General features: G+C 43.7%; 1 protein-coding gene across 3 annotated transcripts in view; it reads left to right on the forward strand.

Annotated features, from left to right (window-relative positions):
- The window catches only part of ZC3H13 (zinc finger CCCH-type containing 13), a 69675-nt gene that overhangs the window by 953 nt on the left and 48200 nt on the right, over positions 1 to 20522 (forward strand). For 2 of the 3 annotated variants that reach the window (XM_068165248.1, XM_068165249.1), the window contains exon 1: positions 18614 to 18726. The exons of the other annotated variant lie outside the window; for it this stretch is intronic. In XM_068165248.1, coding sequence (XP_068021349.1) covers positions 18652 to 18726 — 75 coding nt within the window. In that variant the 5' untranslated portion in view covers positions 18614 to 18651. Of the gene's footprint in view, positions 1 to 18613; positions 18727 to 20522 lie in introns of those variants that run through there. 3 annotated transcript variants of the gene reach the window in all.

Raw genomic sequence — 20522 nt, forward strand, 5'->3', positions numbered from 1 at the left:
TTTGAAGAACAGATTCAGGTGTTTAAGCCCATGTTTAACAGATTCAGGTGTTTAAGCCCATGTTTAACAGATTCAGGTGTTTAAGCCCATGTTTAACAGATTCAGGTGTTTAAGCCCAGGCTGGATGAGGCTCTGGCCAGCCTGATCTAGTGTGGGGTGTCCCTGCCCATGGCAGGAGGGTTGGGGCTAGCTGATCCTTGTGGTCCCTTCCAACCCTGACTATGATACTGTGATAGTGGGTTAGCAGCCACTAGGGGATCTCGCTCTGTTGCACAGTGCCTCTGTGCAGACAGGAGTGGACAGACTCGACCGACGAACTGCGTGTCTTTGAAGATCTGTGAAAGTGTGGCTCTATGTGGTTATGCCCAGCTTAATACCCTGAGATAATGCTTTGCTTCTCAGCATGCTTGCTCGAGTCTGACAGCATGCTGATGCGATGATCCATTGGAGATGAGGTGTATCCAACAAACTTGATGTGAAGGCCTGGTGAGCTTGGATCTGCCCACGCCAGTCTGCAGAGATGGTTCCTTAGTCTGGTGAAACAGCTTCTTTGAATAGGAGAGCTTTGTCATACAAGACATGGAATGCTGTGTGCTTTCTTTGGAGATCCTAGGGCTTGACATTTTAACTAATTCACATACAGAAAGCCAGCCATGATTTTATACCTGTGAAAACATAATTAGCAGTTGCTCGTTGGTACTAAGGGCAAAGTATCCTGTGTTACATGTGAGGGATAGCTCAAGTTAATTTGGTGATGGAGTTGTTAAAGTAAACTTGGAATGATTTCTAGTTTCCTGTCAAACAGGCTTCTTTTTATCAGTTGAAGAGTGCTACACTGACATTGCATGAAGGTGCAACCAGCACTTGGCTATTTTTAAGTTGGTTAACGACGTGGTTTACTATTTTTAGCATTATTTTTAGATAGGAAACCTGTGGAAGTCCTTCAGATAGCACTATTTCATTTAGCATTGTGACAGGGAAACCTTAACACTATGATCAGCAACAAAACCTCTTCAGGTGAAAGTGCTTCACATAGGAAAGTAACATACTCCTCTTTCTAAGCTGTTCCATAGCAGGTATTCAGTTTAGCCTACTGTGTTATAATCAGTTTGTATCTGAACTTCTGGAGGACTTTTTGAAGTCAAATTCTGCTTGCTGCTGTAAATGGCAGAGTGTTTATCACTTCACAGGGAGGATTTTCTTAAGTGATGCAGTGTTTAGCCTGTGTGTGGTGTGCATGTATGCATGCACAGACGTTGATATGCTTACTAGTGATGCCTTGGACCTCTGAAGGAGAATGTATTTCCTTAAGTTTTTTGTGGACTTTGCTTTTGTTCATCTTCTAGTTTCTTCATAGCATGGAATGGAAGGGAATGGAATAGAGTAGAATAGAATAAGAGTAGAGTAGAGTAGAGTAGAGTAGAGTAGAATAGAGTAGAATAGAGTAGAGTAGAATAGAGTAGAGTAGAGTAGAGTAGAATAGAGTAGAATAGAGTAGAGTAGAATAGAGTAGAATAGAGTAGAGTAGAGTAGAATAGAATAAGAGTAGAGTAGAATAGAATAAGAGTAGAGTAGAATAGAATAAGAGTAGAGTAGAATAGAATAGAATAGAAGAATAGAATAGAATAGAATGGAATAGAAGAATGGAATGGAATGGAAGAATAGAATAGAAGAATAGAATAGAATTACCAGGTTGGAAAAGACCTTTGAGATCATCGAGTCCAACCTATCATCCAACACCATCTAATCAACTAAACCATGGCACCAAGCAGCCCATCCAGTCTCTTCCTGAGCACCTCCAGTGATGGTGACTCTACCACCTCCCTGGGCAGCACATTCCAATGGCCAATCTCTCTTTCTGTGATGAACTTCTTCCTAACATGCAGCCTAAACCTCCCCTGATGCAGCTTGAGACTGTGTCCTCTTGTTCTGTTGGTGGTTGCCTGGGAGAAGAGGACTGCTGCAGAAGCAGGATTAATTTTTGCTTAGGACTGGATTAGGCTTTTCTAGCAGAAAAGTGAGTGTTTCTCTTGGTCATGGCTTAAAGAATAGAATAGAATAGAATAGACCAGGTTGGAAGAGACCATATTTATATTGAAGAAAAATATTCAGCGTGCTTGACACCAAAATGTAGGAGTAGTAATAATAAAAGTACAGAATTCCATTGAGTATTATGTCAATGAAACCATTTCTCATTTGTTTCAGTTTGATTAGTGCCCAGTAGGTATACTCCTCTTAAGTTTGTCTACATGCTAGGTTTTGCCATGAAGTAACACTGTGATGTATTCTGCTTCAAATAGTAACACAATTAATATCGTTAACAAGTTGTCTCTCACCCTGGAAAAGTTACTCCACTTAAAGAATAAGATGCATCATTGAGTTAGTTACTGTATCATAGTATCAGTCAGGGTTGGAAAGGACCACAAGGATCAGCTAGTTCCAACCCCCCTGCCATGGGCAGGGACACCCCACACTACATCAGGCTGGACAGAGCCTCAGCCAGCCTGGGCTTAAACACCTCCAGGGATGGTGCCCCAACCACCTCCCTGGACAACCCATTCCAGGGCTTCACCACTCTCATGGGGAAGAACTTCCTCCTCACCTCCAGCCTCAATCTCCCCACCTCCAGCTTCCATTCCCCCTAGTCCATCACTACCTGAGATCCTGACAAGTCCCTCCCTGGCCTTCCTGTAGGCCCCCTTCAGATACTTGGAAGGCCACAATGAGGTCACCTGGGAGCCTTCTGTTCTCCAGACTCAACAGCCCCAACTCCTTCAGTCTGTCCTCATAGGAGAGGTGCTCCAGCCCTCTGATCATCCTTGTGGCCCTTCTCTGGACACCTTCCAGCACCTCCACATCCCTCTTGCAATAGGGGCTCCAGAACTGGAGGCAGTACTCCAGGTGGGGTCTCACCAGGACTGAGCAGAGGGGGAGAATCACCTCCCTCGACCTGCTGGCCACACTTCTGCTGATGCAGCCCAGGATCTGATTGGCTTTGCGGGCTGCAAGTGCACATTGAGAGCTCCTGGTGAGCTTCTCCTCCCCCAGCACCCCCAAGTCTCTCTCCTCAGGGCTGCTTTCCATCCAGTCACTGCCCAGCCTGGATTTGTGCCTGGGATTGCCTCGACCCAGCTGCAGGACCCTGCACTTGCTCTTATTGAACCTCCTGAGGTTGGCTTGTGCCCACCTCTCCAGCCTGTCCAGGTCCCTCTGGATGGCCTCCCTTCCCTCCAGCCTGTCTGCTGCACCACACAGCTTGGTGTAGTGTTAAAATATTTCTAATTTATTATTAAAGATTCCCATGGATCTTCTTTATGTATGGAAAAGTGGCACTTTACAGTTAAAGCCTTAGATATATCATTAGCTTTAGGACTATAAAGTTGATTTCGCTTTGTGCTGGGAAGCCGTTTCAGAAGTTGCAGACTCTTCAGTGCCACTGAGAAGATACAGCATGTAGCATGATATAGATGTTACATGGTGGCATCTGTCTGAAATAGAGAAAGACGTGGTTTCCTGCTTGGAAACTTTTTTTTCTCTTTCTTTTTAGTTATGGTAGTAATTATTTGAAGTGTTGAAATGTGAATGCTCAAGGCTCAGTCCACACTGATACTCAGTGCTGTATAATCCACACGAGTAATGATGAGGTTGTGGTTGGGAGACATTGGATGGAAAGGAGAATCATTGCACTGGCCATCAGTGTGGGATAGATAGCAGGACTGTGATCATAGAATCAATAAGGTTGGAAAAGACCTCAAAGATCATCAGGTCCAACCTGTCACCCAACACCTCATCACTATTAAACCATGGCTTCAAGTGCCACGTCCAGTCCCTTTTTGAACACCTCCAGGGACGGTGACTCCACCACCTCCCTGAGCAGCACATTCCAATGGCTAACAACTCTCTGTGTGAAAAGTTTTCACCTTGAGCCTAAACTTCCCCTGGTGCAGCTGGAGACTGTGTGCTCTTGTTCTTGTGCTGGTTGCCTGGGAGAAGAGACCAAGCCCAACCTGGCTACAACCTCCCTTCAGGTAGTTGCAGACAGCAAGAAAGTCTCCCCTGAGCCTCCTCTTCTCCAGGCTAAACAATCTCTGCTCCCTCAGCCTCTCCTCACAGGGCTGTGTTCAAGGCCTCTCCCCAGCCTCATTGCCCTTCTCTGGACACATTCAAGTGTGTCAATGCCCTTCTTATATTGAGGGGCCCAGAACTGGACACAGGACTCAAGGTATGACCTAACCAGTGCTGAGTGCAGGGGCACAATGACTTTGCTGCTCCTGCTAGCCACACTATTCCTGATGCAGGCCAGGATGCCATTCATCTATTATAAAGCAGCATTAGATGAAAACAGGTGAGAATTGAGCAAATTATGGGCATTTTTATGGGATGTTCCATTTCATGTGTTTGTGATTATCCATTAATTTGAAGTCTGAACAATTTGGAATTTACATTAAGCAGTGAAGTTTTTGCCTTTCACAGTGCTTGTTTATAATGAAGGAAGCTTGTCACTGATACAAAACTCCTGTTAGGAATCTGAGTTTTCAGCTGCAATGTTGTCTTAATGGCCTCTTTATTTTTCCAACTTGCTTGGTCTTTCAAGAAGGAAAATGGGGCTGACTGAATTTTCAGATGCAGTCTCAAATGTAATGTTTGATGTAGTGAACATTCCACAGTTTGCCTCTGAATAATTGTGTCGGGACTCTAATCCTGCAGCCTGTGTAACAGCTCTATTCACTTAGCAGTGAAATGTCATGCAGGTTCTGACTGGCAGAGTGAAACTCTCCTCTTACCTGCATACTGAAAGTAGCAGGCTGTGCAGTTACAGCATGCTGGTTTTATTTGCTTAGAAGAATTCTTTATGAAATACCTCTTTCCTTAACGAAGTATCTGATCTTAATTGCAAACTGGTGGATGTGGCCCAGAATGTAAGGATAGAACCGACAGTGTGCCACCTGAACGCTTTGCCATTTCATAGCCCCGAGTTTTTGTTGTATTTAAACTAGGGGGTTTTACAGATCTTAGAACATTCAGAGTTGGAAGGTGTTCTTTGAATTTCCTCATATTGACCAAAATACAGGGAGGTGCAAAGTTGGCATGAAATTCCTGCTTCATTTATGATGCTGTTACCCCCTTTATCCTCTCCATGTTTATAGCTTCTCCTTTTAAGCTTAGTCATCGTTGTAACTTCCTATAGAAGGCAGTTTGAAGAAGGTGCTATTTTCCTGAGTAAAAAGTGAATGTTTTGCCCCCTTTTTTTAAGTAGGAGGATGTTTAAATGAGGAGGCAAGATGCATGTAGGTTTGGTTTGAGGGGTTTTTCTTGTATTTGTATGCTGCTCTCATGTCGGTGTGTTCTGTACTTACATATTAGACGCAGTCATTTTATCTGTCCTTCGTGTGTTGAGCCTTAGCCCCCTGCCATTGCCAGTGCCGTTCTTCTAACCCTTTTTGTTTCAGAGATGACTTCTCTTTTTGCTCTAAATATTTCAACCAAACCCAGTATTTGGCATCTGATTGTCTTATTAAAAATGCCTGTGCATATGTCAGTTGATATTTGTATCCGCTACTAAAGAGCGCAGCTGCATGAAACCTTACAAACTCAGTGGTATTTTTGCTGCAATACAATAGGAAACCATTCTGAAACGGAGGAGTGCTCAGCTAGGTTGAGATGTGGTATCCTTTTACTTTCTAACTTCAGTAGTTGATCCTGTCAGGACTTTATAACTACTGCTGTACATTGAGCTGTCCACAATGACTCTTAATTGTTTTTCTCAGAAGACTGGACTAATTGGAACTCTTCGAGTACTTAGATAAAATCATTTCTCCTTGTGTGTATTACATTGTTTATTTGCATTTCATCTGCTGTTGTATTACTCAAATTTCTAACTCAGGTCTTTCTGGAAATTTCTGCTCTTCACAGATTTCACTAACCAAAATAATTCCCTCCTGCTGGCAAATTCTACTTTCTCCACTGTCTGCTTCCACTAATTGATGTTAACCATTGTTTTTGATGTCTGGTATACAGCACATGGTTAACTTCTGCCTTCTAAGTGTCTTGGTTATCTGAAGCTTAGTGATGAAATAAAATTCTTCAGATAATCAAAGGCTTGGAGGAATAGTTACTAGAACTGAGAAATCTCTCAAGTACCTAGGGGTGAGCTTGCTTTCTTCTGCTGTTTGTAAAGGAGATAGAGTGCTTGGCAAGAGCTTGGGCACAGTGCATTGAAAGCGCGCAAGTGTCAGACTCCTAGGGAGGTCTTGCCACTGAAGTAACTGTAGGATTCAGATCATGAAGTTTCATCAAGGGAGGAAAACCAGGCATTATCAAAATATCAAGTGTAAAATACAAGTTAGAACAATGTTTTGTTGTATATACCTTTGCCCATGCTTTTCTACTCTAAATATTTTTGCTGTAGAATGGAACTTTGCAATCTGAATTCTATGGGAACTTACTGCTGGTGAGATCAGCGGAAAGTTGCATTTCTCCAGTCTGGTGGGTGTTAGCTTAAACTGAGTTTGCATTGTTTGGGCTGTATGGATGAGTTTGTTGTCATTTGTAACTTGTGGATTAGAAATCAGCTTCTGTGTGTGAGTGGTCTAAATTCAGTGACGCGGGTAGGAGAAGAGGTGACAGCAGAAGGGTAGGAGACGAGTGTTTGACTAATCATGCTATACTGACTGATGAGTGCTAGAATGGTGGTGCTTTGCAATACAAAGAGGTAGTTTTTTGATCTGTATATAAATTATTCAGCAGCTGGCAGATTCCCCCCCAAATTTATTTCATAGTTTGGAGCCCATTTTGCCTTTTTTCTACAACCTCTCTCCAGAGCCAAATATGTATCTTCCTCCCTTTTTTGTTCCATACGTTTGTCTGTATTCAATAACTCATTTCTTTCTCAGGTAAGGTGAATTGTGACTTCTTATTTACCCAATCTATGCTGTATTTGCTTTAAAATCTGTTTTTTTTTCCCATCATGACAAGTACTTACTTGAGAAGCTTCAGAAGTGTATCACTGTTGTAGGCTTTTTTTGGGGGGCTTTCGCTTTGTTTCTAAACTCGGGTGGTTCCAAGTAGTCGTAGGACACAAAGCCACTCGCCAACACGGACTGTGGATGATACCAAGGTGGTTTTCAGGAAGTTGTGTGACGCACCCTAAAGCCAAGGAAATGGTGGAGCTCTCATTTTTGGAGCCTTTTTAGTAAGCAGAACCTGTTTCTGAGAGGTTGGTGAAGAAACGTTTAAAGGTTCTTTTCGTGCGAAGTCACTTAAATTCGTGCACCAAAAAAATACACCAAGAAGAAAAGCATCCATTCTGTGTGGTGGTCGCTGCCTAAATGAATGTCATAGGATCTTTCCCAAAGGGATGCTGAAGAATCCAAATCAAGTCATGAAATAAAATGAAAGCAAATTACCTTTACTGGTGTTCAGCTGCCTAGTTAAAAATCAGAGACGTTTCTCGTTGTTAGACGCATTTCACTCATTTATGACTTCTGTTTCTTTCTTCATCACCTCTGCAGCAACTCTCACAATGCCCATCATGCTGTTTTACTGGTGTGAGTTCAGTGTCAATAGCCCCAACCTGAAGGATTTTACAGTTTTGCTTTTTTTTTTGGTTGAAGTAGTACAAAATGTCAAAAATTAGAAGGAAGGTCACAGTGGAAAACACCAAGACCATATCCGATAGTACGTCCCGAAGACCCAGTGTGTTTGAAAGGCTTGGACCCAGCACTGGAAGTACTGCAGAGGTGAGTGGTAAAAGTGTTCTTCTTTTCCTCCCCACCCTAGCCTCTTCTTTTCCAGGATTTAGGTGGTGGGAAAGCCTAGCTCACAGGTAGCAAATGCTCCAATGTCGCTGGTGCTTGTAAAGGTGCTAAGAACTCCTTAACTTGTAGACGGGCAATATACTAATACTTGAATAGTCAAAAGAATGTGCATTATGCCAGCTTTTGGAGAGAAGCAGTAGTGCTATCCATATTAATAGAGTGCTTCCACCAACCAGCCTTGATGCTCATTGCTGAATTCTTTTTTTTTATCTATTTTTATTATTATTTTTTGTTAAGTTTTCTCTTTTTACTGAGTTCTGTGACTGGTGGAGAGAAATTGCAGAGAAGCGGGAGTGAACTGTGGAGTCATGTGCTTGTTCTGCCACACTCACACCGATGGGTATTTCCAGAAATGAGTGTGAAATTCACCCAGTGATGTCTGTCTCTTAGACACAGTGCCGTAACTGGCTGAAGACTGGCAACTGCCTCTATGGGAACACATGTAGATTCGTACATGGCCCTTCACCACGAGGTAAAGGCTATAGCAGCAGTTATAGAAGGTAAATCAAGAACTCACTTTGAATTCTTCACATGCTGTAGGAAAATAGCTTTTGCAACTATGCTTTCTGTTTTGTTTGGTTGGGTTTTTGAAAGGAAAAGGAAAGGAAAAAAAAAAACCAACTCGAGAGAAGTGAAATGCTGTGGTGTGCCTGTTGGTGTGTCTGATCAGTGACCCCTGTGAAGCTGCTTGAAGCAATTAACTTGCAGTGGGTTTTCTCAGGCTTTTTGTGTCTCTGTAGCTTTAAGAGAAACAAATGGAGTCCACTTCATGCAGATTGGCTGCTTACATTGCTTGGAATGGGAAATTCAAGTAGCTTAATATATGTAATTTTTGGGGATGTAGTCTAATGACAGCTTCTGACATTCCCTTCTGTCCTTTGCTACAATGCTGGTTTGCAACTGCTTACAGTGGTCCTCACATAATTGCAGCCCTCCTGCCTTTGCTCTGTTGTTTGAGGAATAAGGTGCCTATCCTTTCTCTGCTGTTGTGAGAAAACACTGGAAAACATAGTTTTGTGCCAGACAGATGTAGATAGAATAGAATAGAATAGACCAGGTTGGAAGAGACCTTCAAGATCATCACGTCCAACCTATCATCCAACACCACCTAATCAACTAAACCATGCAACCAAGCACCCTGTCAAGTCTCCTCCTATATACCCTTGTATACCACAGGGGTGGAAACACACCCAGGCAGATTGCTTAGCTGGACTCAGTGGGGTCCAGTTCTGCCCTCCCCCAACTCTACAAGGGAGGGGGAGAAAGGGGATTTGAGTCACAGTATCACTAAGGTTGGAAGAGACCTCTTTGGATCATCGAGTCCAACCTGTCACCACAGACCTCATGACCAGACCATGGCACCAAGTGCCACATCCAATCCCCACTTGAACACCTCCAATGATGGTGACTCCACCACCTCCCTGGACAGCACATTCCAATGGTGAACGTCTCTCGGTGAAGAACTTTCTCCTCACCTCCAGCCTAAACTTCCCCTGGTGCAGCTTGAGACTGTGTCCTCTTGTTCTGGTGCTGGCTGCCTGGGAGAAGAGACCAACCTCTGCCTGTCTACAACCCCCCTTCAGGTAGTTGTAGACAGTAATAAGGTCAGATATCCTGGATGATAGGAGGAGATCCAAACAGCTATTTCATTTTTCAAATGAGAATAAGTTTTTTACCTGCTTCTATAATAATTCTGAAATGCCTCTATGATAATTTTGAAATGCTTCTGTGATCATTTTGAAATGCCTTTATTCTAATTTTGAGGTGCCCCTATAACAATTTTGAAATGCTTCTGTACTTTTGCAATGCTGCCCTATAATCCAGATCCCTACAAGAGGGATCTGGAGGTGCTGGAAGGTGTCCAGAGAAGGGCCACAAGAATGATCAGAGGGCTGGAGCTGCTCTGCTGTGAGGACAGACTGAAGGAGTTGGGGCTGTTCAGTCTGGAGAAGAGAAGGCTCCCAGGTGACCTCATTGTGGCCTTCCAGTATCTGAAGGGGGCCTCCAAGAAGGCTGGGGAGGGACTGCTCAGGATGTCAGGTAGTGATAGGACTAGGGGGAATGGAATGAAGCTGGAGGTGGGGAGATTGAGGCTGGAGGTGAGGAGGAAGTTCTTCCCCCTGAGAGTGGTGAAGCCCTGGAATGGGTTGTCCAGGGAGGTGGTTGAGGCCCCGTCCCTGGAGGTGTTTAAGCCCAGGCTGGATGAGGCTCTGGGCAGCCTGATCTAGTGTGGGTTGTCCCTGCCCATGGCAGGGGGGTTGGAACTAGCTGATCCTTGTGGTCCCTTCCAACCCTGCCTGATACTATGATAATTTTGAAATCCTGGGGATTTTGGCTCTCCAATCTGGGGCATAAAACTTCACTGGAGCAGACGTGGCAGTGAGTTTGTAACATGCTGCTTATAAAGAGGAGAAAGTATAGTTTTAGAGCAGTTCCTCTGTGTATGAAGGCTTCACACTTGAAGCACAAACAACTGTGCTTGGTGATGCTGCAGTAATGTTGGTGTTACCTCTAGGTTATGGGGTGGGCAAAGTGTAAGGCAACAACAGGAAGGTTGGCATGAGGTCAGGGATCTGTTCCTGGTTCTTTTTCTTATTCCTGTGACACACTCTATTGATGATCTTTACTTTGCTTGTTTGATCTTCCATTGCTTCTGAGGTGGTAGTAGCTGGGATACAACATATGTCACTGACTTTAATGCTGCTTTTGGTTTGTACAGGATTTAACCATTCTGTACTGAATGTTCCAAATGGGGGGGAAAAGGAATGATTTCCTGGTGGAGGTTACATTCTAAAGCTGTTAGAATGTCACTTTCTCCTTGCTTTCAGTGTTTGGAACACTCAGTGCATAGTTCTGCTTGGTTGGTTGAAAAGAAGTGACGTTTCTTTCAATGATTAAAGCTATGCTTCTGCTTTGCTGTCACCACTGACATTCAAAAATAATGCTGAATTACTTCTTTTGACTGCTGACTTTATTTTTATTGCTATCACTGTATGAAGAAGTCAAAGGATTAATCTTGCTGCTTATTTGCCTGATGCATTCCACATTTGATAAAGGTGTTCTTAGAAGGGGGAAGGGAGCCCCTTCCCATTTTCCACACACAAACACCGAAGCACTCAGACAAAAAATGGCACAGCCATCTCCAGAGGTTTCTACTGATAGTTCTTGGCCTGGCACAGAAAAAACCTGGCCTATGTACATAATAAAGTGGTGCCATTTTTGTGCCATGTGCCATCACAGAGATTTTGGGGTTTAGGTATTTTGTATGCAGTTTTATTGGCTTCTTGCAAGCAAATGCTGCTGCCACATCAGAATAGAATAGAATAGAAGAATATAATAGAATAGTAGAAGAATAGAATAGAAGAATAGGATAGAATAGAAGAATAGAATAGGATAGAAAGATAGATTAGGATAGAAGGATAGATTAGGATAGAAGGATAGAATAGGATAGAAGGATAGAATAGGATGGAATAGGATAGAAGGATGGAATAGGATAGAAGGATAGGATAGGAGGATAGAAGGATAGGATAGGAGGATAGAAGGATAGGATAGGAGGATAGAAGAGGATAGGATAGGAGGATAGAATAGGATAGGATAGGAGGATAGAATAGGATAGGATAGGAGGATAGAATAGGATAGGATAGGAGGATAGAATAGGATAGGATAGGAGGATAGAATAGGATAGGATAGGAGGATAGAATAGGATAGGATAGGAGGATAGAATAGGATAGGATAGGAGGATAGAATAGGATAGGATAGGAGGATAGAATAGGATAGGATAGGAGGATAGAATAGGATAGGATAGGAGGATAGAATAGGATAGGATAGGAGGATAGAATAGGCTAGGATAGGAGGATAGGCTAGGATAGGAGGATAGGCTAGGATAGGAGGATAGGCTAGGAGGATAGGCTAGGAGGATAGGCTAGGAGGATAGGCTAGGAGGATAGGATAGGATAGGAGGATAGGATAGGATAGGAGGATAGGATAGGATAGGATAGGATAGGAGGATAGGATAGGATAGGAGGATAGGATAGGATAGGAGGATAGGATAGGATAGGAGGATAGGATAGGATAGGAGGATAGGATAGGATAGGAGGATAGGATAGGATAGGAGGATAGGATAGGATAGGAGGATAGGATAGGAGGATAGAATAGGATAGGAGGATAGAATAGGATACAAGGCCTGCATCAGGAATAGTGTGGCCAGCAGGAGCAGGGAGGTCATTGTGCCCCTGGACTCAGCACTGGTTAGGCCACACCTTGAGTCCTGTGTCCAGTTCTGGGCCCCTCAGTTTAAGCAGGACATCGAAACACTTGAATGTGTCCAGAGAAGGGCAACAAGGCTGGGGAGAGGCCTTGAACACAAGCCCTATGAGGAGAGGCTGAGGGAGTTGGGGTTGCTTAGCCTGGAGAAGAGGAGGCTCAGGGGAGACCTTCTTGCTCTCTACAAATACCATAAAGGTGGTTGTAGCCAGGTGGGAGTTGGTCTCTTCTCTAGCAACCAGCACCAGAACAAGGGGACACAGTCTCAAGCTGTGCCAGGGGAGGTTTAGACTCGAGGTGAGGAGGAAGTTCTTCACCGAGAGAGTCGTTCATCATTGAATTGTGCTGCCCAGGGAGGTGGTGGAGTCACCATCCCTGGAGGCGTTCAAGAGGGGATTGGACGTGGCACTTGGTGCCATGGTCTAGTCATGGGGTCTGTGTTGATAGGTTGGACTCGATGATCCTCGAGGTCCTTTCCAACCTAAGTTATACTGTGATACTGTGAAGGATAGGATAGGATAGAAGGATAGGATAGGATAGAAGGATAGGATAGGATAGGATAGAAGGATAGGATAGGATAGAAGGATAGGAGGATAGGATAGGATAGGATAGGATAGGAGGATAGGATAGGATAGGATAGAAGGATAGGAGAATAGGATAGAAGGATAGGAGAATAGGATAGAAGGATAGGAGAATAGGATAGAAGAATAGAATAGAATAGACCAGGTTGGAAGAGACCTTCAAAATCATCGTGTCCAACCTATCAACCAACACCACCCAACCAACTAAACCATGCAACCAAGCACCCTATCAAGTCTCCTCCTGAACACCTCCAGTGATGGTGACTCCACCACCTCCCTGGGCAGCACATTCCAAGGGGCAATCACTCTCTCTCTGTAAAACTTCCTCCTAACCTCTAGCCTAAACCTCCCCTGGCGCAGTCTGAGACTGTGTCCTCTTGTTCTGGTACTGGCTGCCTGGGAGAAGAGACCAACCTCTGCCTGTCTACAACCTCCCTTAAGGTAGTTGTAGAGAGCAAGAAGGTCTCCCCTGAGCCTCCTCTTCTCCAGGCTAAGCAACCCCAGCTCCCTCAGCCACTCCTCACAGGGCTGTGTTCCAAACCCCTCACCAACTTTGTTCCCTTCTCTGGACACCTTCCAGCAAGTCAACCTCCTTCCTAAACAGAGGGGCCCAGAACTGGACACAGTTCAAGTAGTTGTCTTTGTTGAATATCTTGGACAACATAATGGCAGTGGGTCTATATGTATTTATCCAGGCCTCCTGGTGAAGTGTTTTGCTAGGACAAAGCACATCCTGCTGCCTTTCTCTCTTGCCCCCTCAATTTCATAGCTGTCTGAAATAAATCTCATTGTGAATGATTTTATCTGACTGTGATCCCTCCCACAGTACAGAGCATCACCAGACTGTAAGAAAACTTTAAAGTGTAAAAAAGGCTTTGAAGTCTATTTCATTATAACTGTTTCAGCTTGAATGCTGCCTTTTGCCTTTTTAATCTTGCTGTTGTGAAAATAAAGCTTTGCATGTTTCTACACAGAAAGCTTTACTGGTCAAGATAGAAAGAATTCAGTAGTAGACCTGTCAACCTCCCAGGTGCCTGAAGCAAGGAGAAGCTAACCAGGAAAGAGCTGTGTGTAAACATGATACTCCACGAGGAATTTTGCTCTCTTTCCTCTCATAGATCCTTGGTTAGCTGCTTAGCAGCTTCCAGCTGGTTCTTTTACACTATTGCCAGGACAGTGTCCCTCTTAGCCTGTCTGATCCTCTTGATTCTGGATTGTTGTATTGCTTTTAGAAAGCAAACCAGACTAGCAGTAATACTGGGTAAGAACATAAGGACTTTATAAGGTTCCAATATTGTTGTGAGGAACTTACAAACAGGACAGGATTTCATGAGCCTTCCATTGTAATCTGTACATAACCCACTGATAGTTATCTGCCTATGCACACCCCCACAGAGATATGCTCAGATGTTGTAATGTGTACCTGTGACTAGGCAGTTGGTTTTTACACTGGAAGAGGCACAGAAACAAAACAGGTGCTGTTGTGAATGTACATTTCATAACCAAGCCCTTGAATATGGAGAACTCAACTGTTTAAAACTGCTTAACCACAGTGCTTAACATTTGAAATGATTACATTTTGCATGTTAGGCCTCATTTAGAAGGTAGGCCCAGCAAAACTATTGAGTGATGAAAGAGAAATTTACTGCTGAGGAGTTTACTTCTTTCAGTGTACAGGAGTAATGCAGGGGAGCCTTTTGTGTGAAAGGTTCTACCAGTTGCAGTCTAGCTAGATTGTCATAAACTACAGAGGTGCAATTGTCATCTGTTGAAATGCAGCAGTGTGCATTGCCTACAGTAACCAAAGATCTCTTTTGGAGGGGAAGCAGGGGGAGGGTCATGTAGAAAAGAAACCATCATGTAAAACTTAAAATGTGTTACACCAATAGAATAGAATAGAAATAGGAATAGAATAGAAATAGGAATAGAATAGAAATAGGAATAGAATAGAAATAGAAATAGAATAGAAATAGAAATAGAATAGAAATAGAAATAGAATAGAAATAGAAATAGAATAGACCAGGTTGGAAGAGGCCTTCAAGACCATCGTGTCCAACCCACCAACCAATCCAACCCACCTAATCAACTAACCCATGGCACCAAGCACCCCATCAAGTCTCCTCCTGAACACCTCCAGTGATGGTGACTCCACCACCTCCCCGGGCAGCACATTCCAATGGGCAATCACTCTCTCTGTATAGAACATGTTCCTAACATCCAGCCTAAACCTCCCCTGGTGCAGGCTGAGACTGTGTCCTCTTCTTCTGGTGCTGCTTGCCTGGGAGAAGAGACCAACCTCTGCCTGTCTACAACCTCCCTTCAGGGAGCTGTAGACAGCAAGAAGGTCTCCCCTGAGTCTCCTCCTCTCCAGGCTAAGCAACCCCAGCTCCCTCAGCCTCTCCTCATAGGGCTTGTGTTCCAAACCCCTCCCCAGCTTCGTTGCCCTTCTCTGGACACCTTCCAGCAAGTCAACCTCCTTCCTAAACTGAGGAGCCCAGAACTGGACACAGGACTCGAGGTGTGGCTTAACCAGTGCAGTGTACAGGGGCAGAATGACCTCCCTGCTCCTGCTGGCCACACTGTTCTTGATGCAGGCCAGGATGCCATTGGCCCTCCTGGCTGCCAGTCACAGCTTCCTGAGTATTTCTTGAAATTTGGCCAATTTTCAGTCTTAGTTTATTATATTTTGGGGGGTGGGGAAGGAGGGCATGATGTGCTTTGGGAAGGAGGCGTAGGATGTTTGCCGTGACTTTGCTCCAGCGTTCTAAAGCTGAAACAAGCCTCCACCCCCAAAACTAACAAAACCAACCCAACCCTGAAGCTATAACTTTTAAAACTCCTGTAATTTCTTGATAGGTTTTTTTTTAATCTTCAGGGAGATTTCAATACAGTTTTAACAATTTTTGTTCTTCCCTCCCATGTTGGAAGAGGTATTAATGGAGGAAGAAATACTTTGGGTGCTTTTTCACTTCAGCACATAACCAAAAGAGAAAGTCTATCTCTAGCAACTACATGAACTGCATTCAGTGTAAATTCACTTGCTTTCTCCTTCAGCTATTGGGATTTTCCCTGGCATTGCTCCTCTTGTGGAGCTACTAGTAATTATCTGTAGTATTTTTATGGTTTAAAGTAATGTTCAGTTTCACAAGCCCAAACTGGACTCGATGATCTCCAAGGTCTTTTCCAACCTGGTTAATTCTATTCCATTCTAAATCCTTTGTGCAGTAGCTGAAATATTGCTAAAAATGTAAGCATTGAATTGATACTGTTAATCATAGTATCATAGTATCAGTCAGGGTTGGAAGGGAGCACAAGGATCATCTAGTTCCAACCCCCCTGCCATGGGCAGGGCCACCCCACACTACATCAGCCTGGCCACAGCCTCATCCAGCCTGCTCTTAAACACCTCCAGGGATGGGGCCTCAACCACCTCCCTGGACAACCCATAATGTTGAAAGACTCTATATTTGTTGAGGTAGCTGATAGTTGGAATACTTTTGAGAGGTTTTGGTAATTCAAAGGAATCTTCTAAGGTGGGAGGAGAGGGAAAAACCCATCTTGAACAATCACCTTTGCTAAAGCCAGCCACTCACAATCGTGTGTGCAAAAAAGATACCTACTTTATATGCTGTGATTCTGTGATACTATTTCATCCTTCTTAGTGCTGATGGAATGGAATGGAATGGAATAGAATAGAATAGAATTAACCAGGTTGGAAAAGACCTTCGAGATCATCAAGTTGAACCTATCACCCAACACCACCTAATCAACTAAACCATGGCACCAAGCACCCCATCTTCTTAAACACCTCCAGTGATGGTGACTCCACCACCTCCTTGGGCAGCACATTCCAATGGGCAATCACTCTTTCTGTGAAGAATTTCTTCCTAACATCCAGCCTAAACCTCCCCTGGTGCAGCTTGAGACTGTGTCCTCTTGTTCTGGTGCAATAAGGTCTCCTCTGAGCCTTCTCTTCTCCAGGCTAAGCAACCCCAGCTCCTTCAGCCTCTCCTCATAGGGCTTGTGCTCCTAACCCCTCACCAGTTTTATTGCCTTTCTCTGGACATGTTCCAGCAACTCAACATCTTTCCTAAAGTGAGGGGCCCAGAACTGAACACAGGACTCAAGGTGTGGCCTAACCAGTGCTGAGTCCAGGGATAAGCACACTGTTTTGTAGATGGACCTGTGTTTACAACTTAATGCAGAATTAAATGCATATAAAAATGGGAGAAGTCACTGGTCTTTTTTCTTCTTAGATCCTAAGCCACTTAACCTTATGACACAGTGTAAAGAGTTAAACATATGGAACATTGCAAAAGAGGGAGTAGAAACCAATTAGTGCTTTTCAGATCTGCACAGATTAAATTAATGTGATTTCATTTTCAGATTTCTGTATGCATAAACTGTGAAAGATAATTTGCCCCTAATAATGTGAGAAAGGAAGGGTGGAAGAAGTTACACTTTCCAAATGGAAACTCTAACTCAGTCTGAAAAACAAAAAGAAAGGCAAATTTCATTGTTCAGATAGATCATTCTTCAATGCAGCCTCAGCATCTCTTTTGGGATTCTTTAGTCTAGACTGATAGGTACAGATCCAGTCATTTCATGCAATCATTTCACAGGAGAATCTGGCTAACAGCCATCACAGAAATACCAAACTCAGTTATCAGGCTGGATTTTTGTGGAGAGAACTTGAAAGCTCTGGTGAGACCCCACCTGGAGTACTGCCTCCAGTTCTGGAGCCCCTATTACAAGAGGGATCGGGAGGTGCTGGAAGGTGTCCAGAGAAGGGTCAAGAGGATGAGCAGAGGGCTGGAGGCACTATTCCAAGAGGGGTCTGGAGGTGCTGGAAGGTGTCCAGAGAAGGGCCACGAGGATGATCAGAGGGCTGGAGCACCTCTCCTGTGAGGACAGACTGAAGGAGTTGGGGCTGTTCAGTCTGGAGAAGAGACGGCTCCCAGGTGACCTCATTGTGGCCTTCCAGTATCTGAAGGGGGCCTACAGGAAGGCTGGGGAGGGACTGCTCAGGATCTCAAGTCGTGATAGGACTAGGGGGAATGGAATGAAGCTGGAGGTGGGGAGATTGAGGCTGGAGGGGAGGAGGAAGTTCTTCCCCTTGAGAGTGGTGAAGCCCTGGAATGGGTTGTCCAGGGAGTTGGTTGAGGCCCCGTGTCTGGAGGTGTTTAAGCCCAGGCTGGCTGAGGCTGTGGCCAGGCTGATGTAGTGTGGGGTGTCCCTGCCCATGGCAGGGGGGGTTGGAACTAGATGATCCTTGTGGTCCCTTCCAACCCTGACTGATACTGTGACACTATGATTAGAAGCAGCTTCTACATCCCCTTTGCTTAGGGACATGTTTGAATGCAGTGATTGTTCTTTTTTTGATGCATAAAGGATCAAGGAACTTACGAATCTGTACCAAGAGGTGCCAGAATTACATAGATGTCTTATGATAGTGTAGGATGCTCCTTCACCTTTCCCACAGTGCAGTAAAGTACAGTAGTACAAAGTACAGTAGTTTGAGTCTGTGGTACTTGTGTTTTGTACACATATATATGAAATCTATATTCAATTTACTGCATCTTAGAATGTGGAGAGACTTATTAGCAGTCATTGTGAAACACATTTGTATGCTGCTCTCAAAAGATGATTTGTTCCATATAGGATCACCTGGAGCTGGTGTAGAGTAGTATCTGAAGCATACCATGCATATGTTTAATTTTTCTTCTTAGAGTCAAGCTGTCTTTGATGTTTTGCAAGAGTTGCTGTCTTAGAATGCTTAAGCCCTTTAGATCAAATGATTTATCTTTGGGGTTTTTTTTAATCTACTTCTGGGGGGGAGGTTTAGATAGTTCTGTATATACTGATAAAAAAAAAAACCAATTAAAAGATAGATTGTATTCCTTTAAAAACAGTCCCATAGAGCTGGTTTTATTGTGTTTCTGTATTATCCAGGTCACCAGAAAGACCCCACTGGAGATCTTCGGGAAAGAATGAAGAACAAACGTCAAGACGTTGAGGCAGAGCCACAGAAACGAAGTACAGAGGAATCGTCCTCTCCTGTTAGGGTAAGAATGGAGTTTGCAGAACTCCAGCATCCCTCAGTAGCAGTTGGGCAGTGTGTCCTAGAAACCTGATCCTGGTGGCTTGTACTCTATAAAAATAATGTCTTGATGGACTGATCATTCTGTACATAGCACGTGGCATCCTCTATTACGAAGTGTCTCAACAGCTGTGTTGTTCTGCAGTTTTTATAGCACTTCCTGATCTTTTGGTTCCCCAAAGATTTGACACTTCCCACAGACTAAAACCTGTTACAAACACTGGTGCACCATTATTTAATAAGAGTGCAGACTCTTCTGACTGTTGCCAAGAAGGTGTACTAACCATGGTTCCAATCATCCACTGTTTTCCCCCTCAACACTTGCATCCATCGTTCACATGCATCCTTGAACCAGATTGACTTGCAGTAAAGCCACGCGGTGACTGCCGTGCTGGTTCGTTTTGCCTTCCTCCTCACCCCCCTCATCAGCCATCCCAACTGCTTGCTTTTGGATTTTGCCAAAAAAATAAAACCCAACCCCAACCCATTATCATTCACATTTCCTGATAACCTTTCTGCAACCCTCTCCCCCCTCAAATGTAAGAACTGAATTCCTTTTAGATCGTATTCCCTGGTCCTGAGGTTCCAAACGAACGGGCAGAGTTGGCAGTGTGACTCTCTGCCTCTGTATTCCTCTGTGGTGTTTTTTAACCCCATCTTCATCTAAATAATGCTTAAAAGTTTTTGGGTTTATTTTAATTTGTGAAAAAAATCAGTTTTGCTTCTGCAGGTATTAACAGCTCTCTGGTTCCCGCCCCCCCCCCCCCCCACCCCGGTCTGTTCCTACTTGCTGTGTAAAATGACTTTTTCCTGTCAGGTGTAACGAAAGGAACAGCAGCTGCTCTCATTCAATTCACAGAATGGCTTACCTTCCAATCATGTTTTCAGTTGCTGTGAATTTGTGTAAACTTTTCTTCTCTTTTTGCTCTTTTACCTTGAATGTGTTTTCTTTGATGGTAGCTTATTCTCAATAAACTGCTCGATTATTGAGTACGAGGTTGGCGGCAAAAGTGTTTTTTCCAACCCTATTAAAAGCTTGATGTGACTTGTGCAACTCTTTAATGTTGATGTCATTCTTGCTTCTGGTTAGTTAACCCTGCTTTTCATAGTGTCCTGTGAAGGTAACAAGAAAACACTCTTTAAACAACTAAACCCCAAGTAAAAGTGAACTGGAAGCAGGAATCAAAATGAATTGAAGAATTAGTGGGTCTCTTAAAGGTACCAAAGAATTATTTACAGGATAAGCACACTACAGAGATAAAAAACCAAACCCAAAACTCCAATCTCTCTAAAACAGAAGGCTGAGGAAACCACTGAGCTTTTGTATTGGTTGCATGAAAGCAACTCCTAAAATCTGGGATATGCCAAGAGAATATTCTGGAGCAAATAGATGAAGAGGGAGAATCGTCCTAAGTTGCATTGCAAAGAACCAGGATGTCTAAGAGGACAGAAGACTGAAGTGACTGAACTGCTAACAAAAAGTCTTCATTAGAGCTACTGTTGCAGTGGAGACCTAGTATCTGTTTCCATCTCTTATTAAAACTTTTGGCCTAACAGAGGAGCTGGAGGAGAAATGCTCACTCTGTTTTGAAATAACAGAAAGTATCTTGTTCCATAAAGTTTCATATTTGTGGTTGGGCTTTTGGTTGGGTGTTTGGTTTGGTTTTTGGTTGGGGGTTTGATTTGGTTTGGTTTGGTTTGGTTTGGTTTGGTTTGGTTTGGTTTGGTTGTTTGCTTGGGTGTTTTTAAATAGCAGCAGTG

This window comes from Melanerpes formicivorus, unplaced genomic scaffold (assembly GCF_026170545.1).
Source record: "Melanerpes formicivorus ecotype bairdi unplaced genomic scaffold, bMelFor1.0.p_v2 SCAF_87, whole genome shotgun sequence".
NCBI classification, from domain to species: Eukaryota; Metazoa; Chordata; class Aves; order Piciformes; family Picidae; genus Melanerpes; species Melanerpes formicivorus.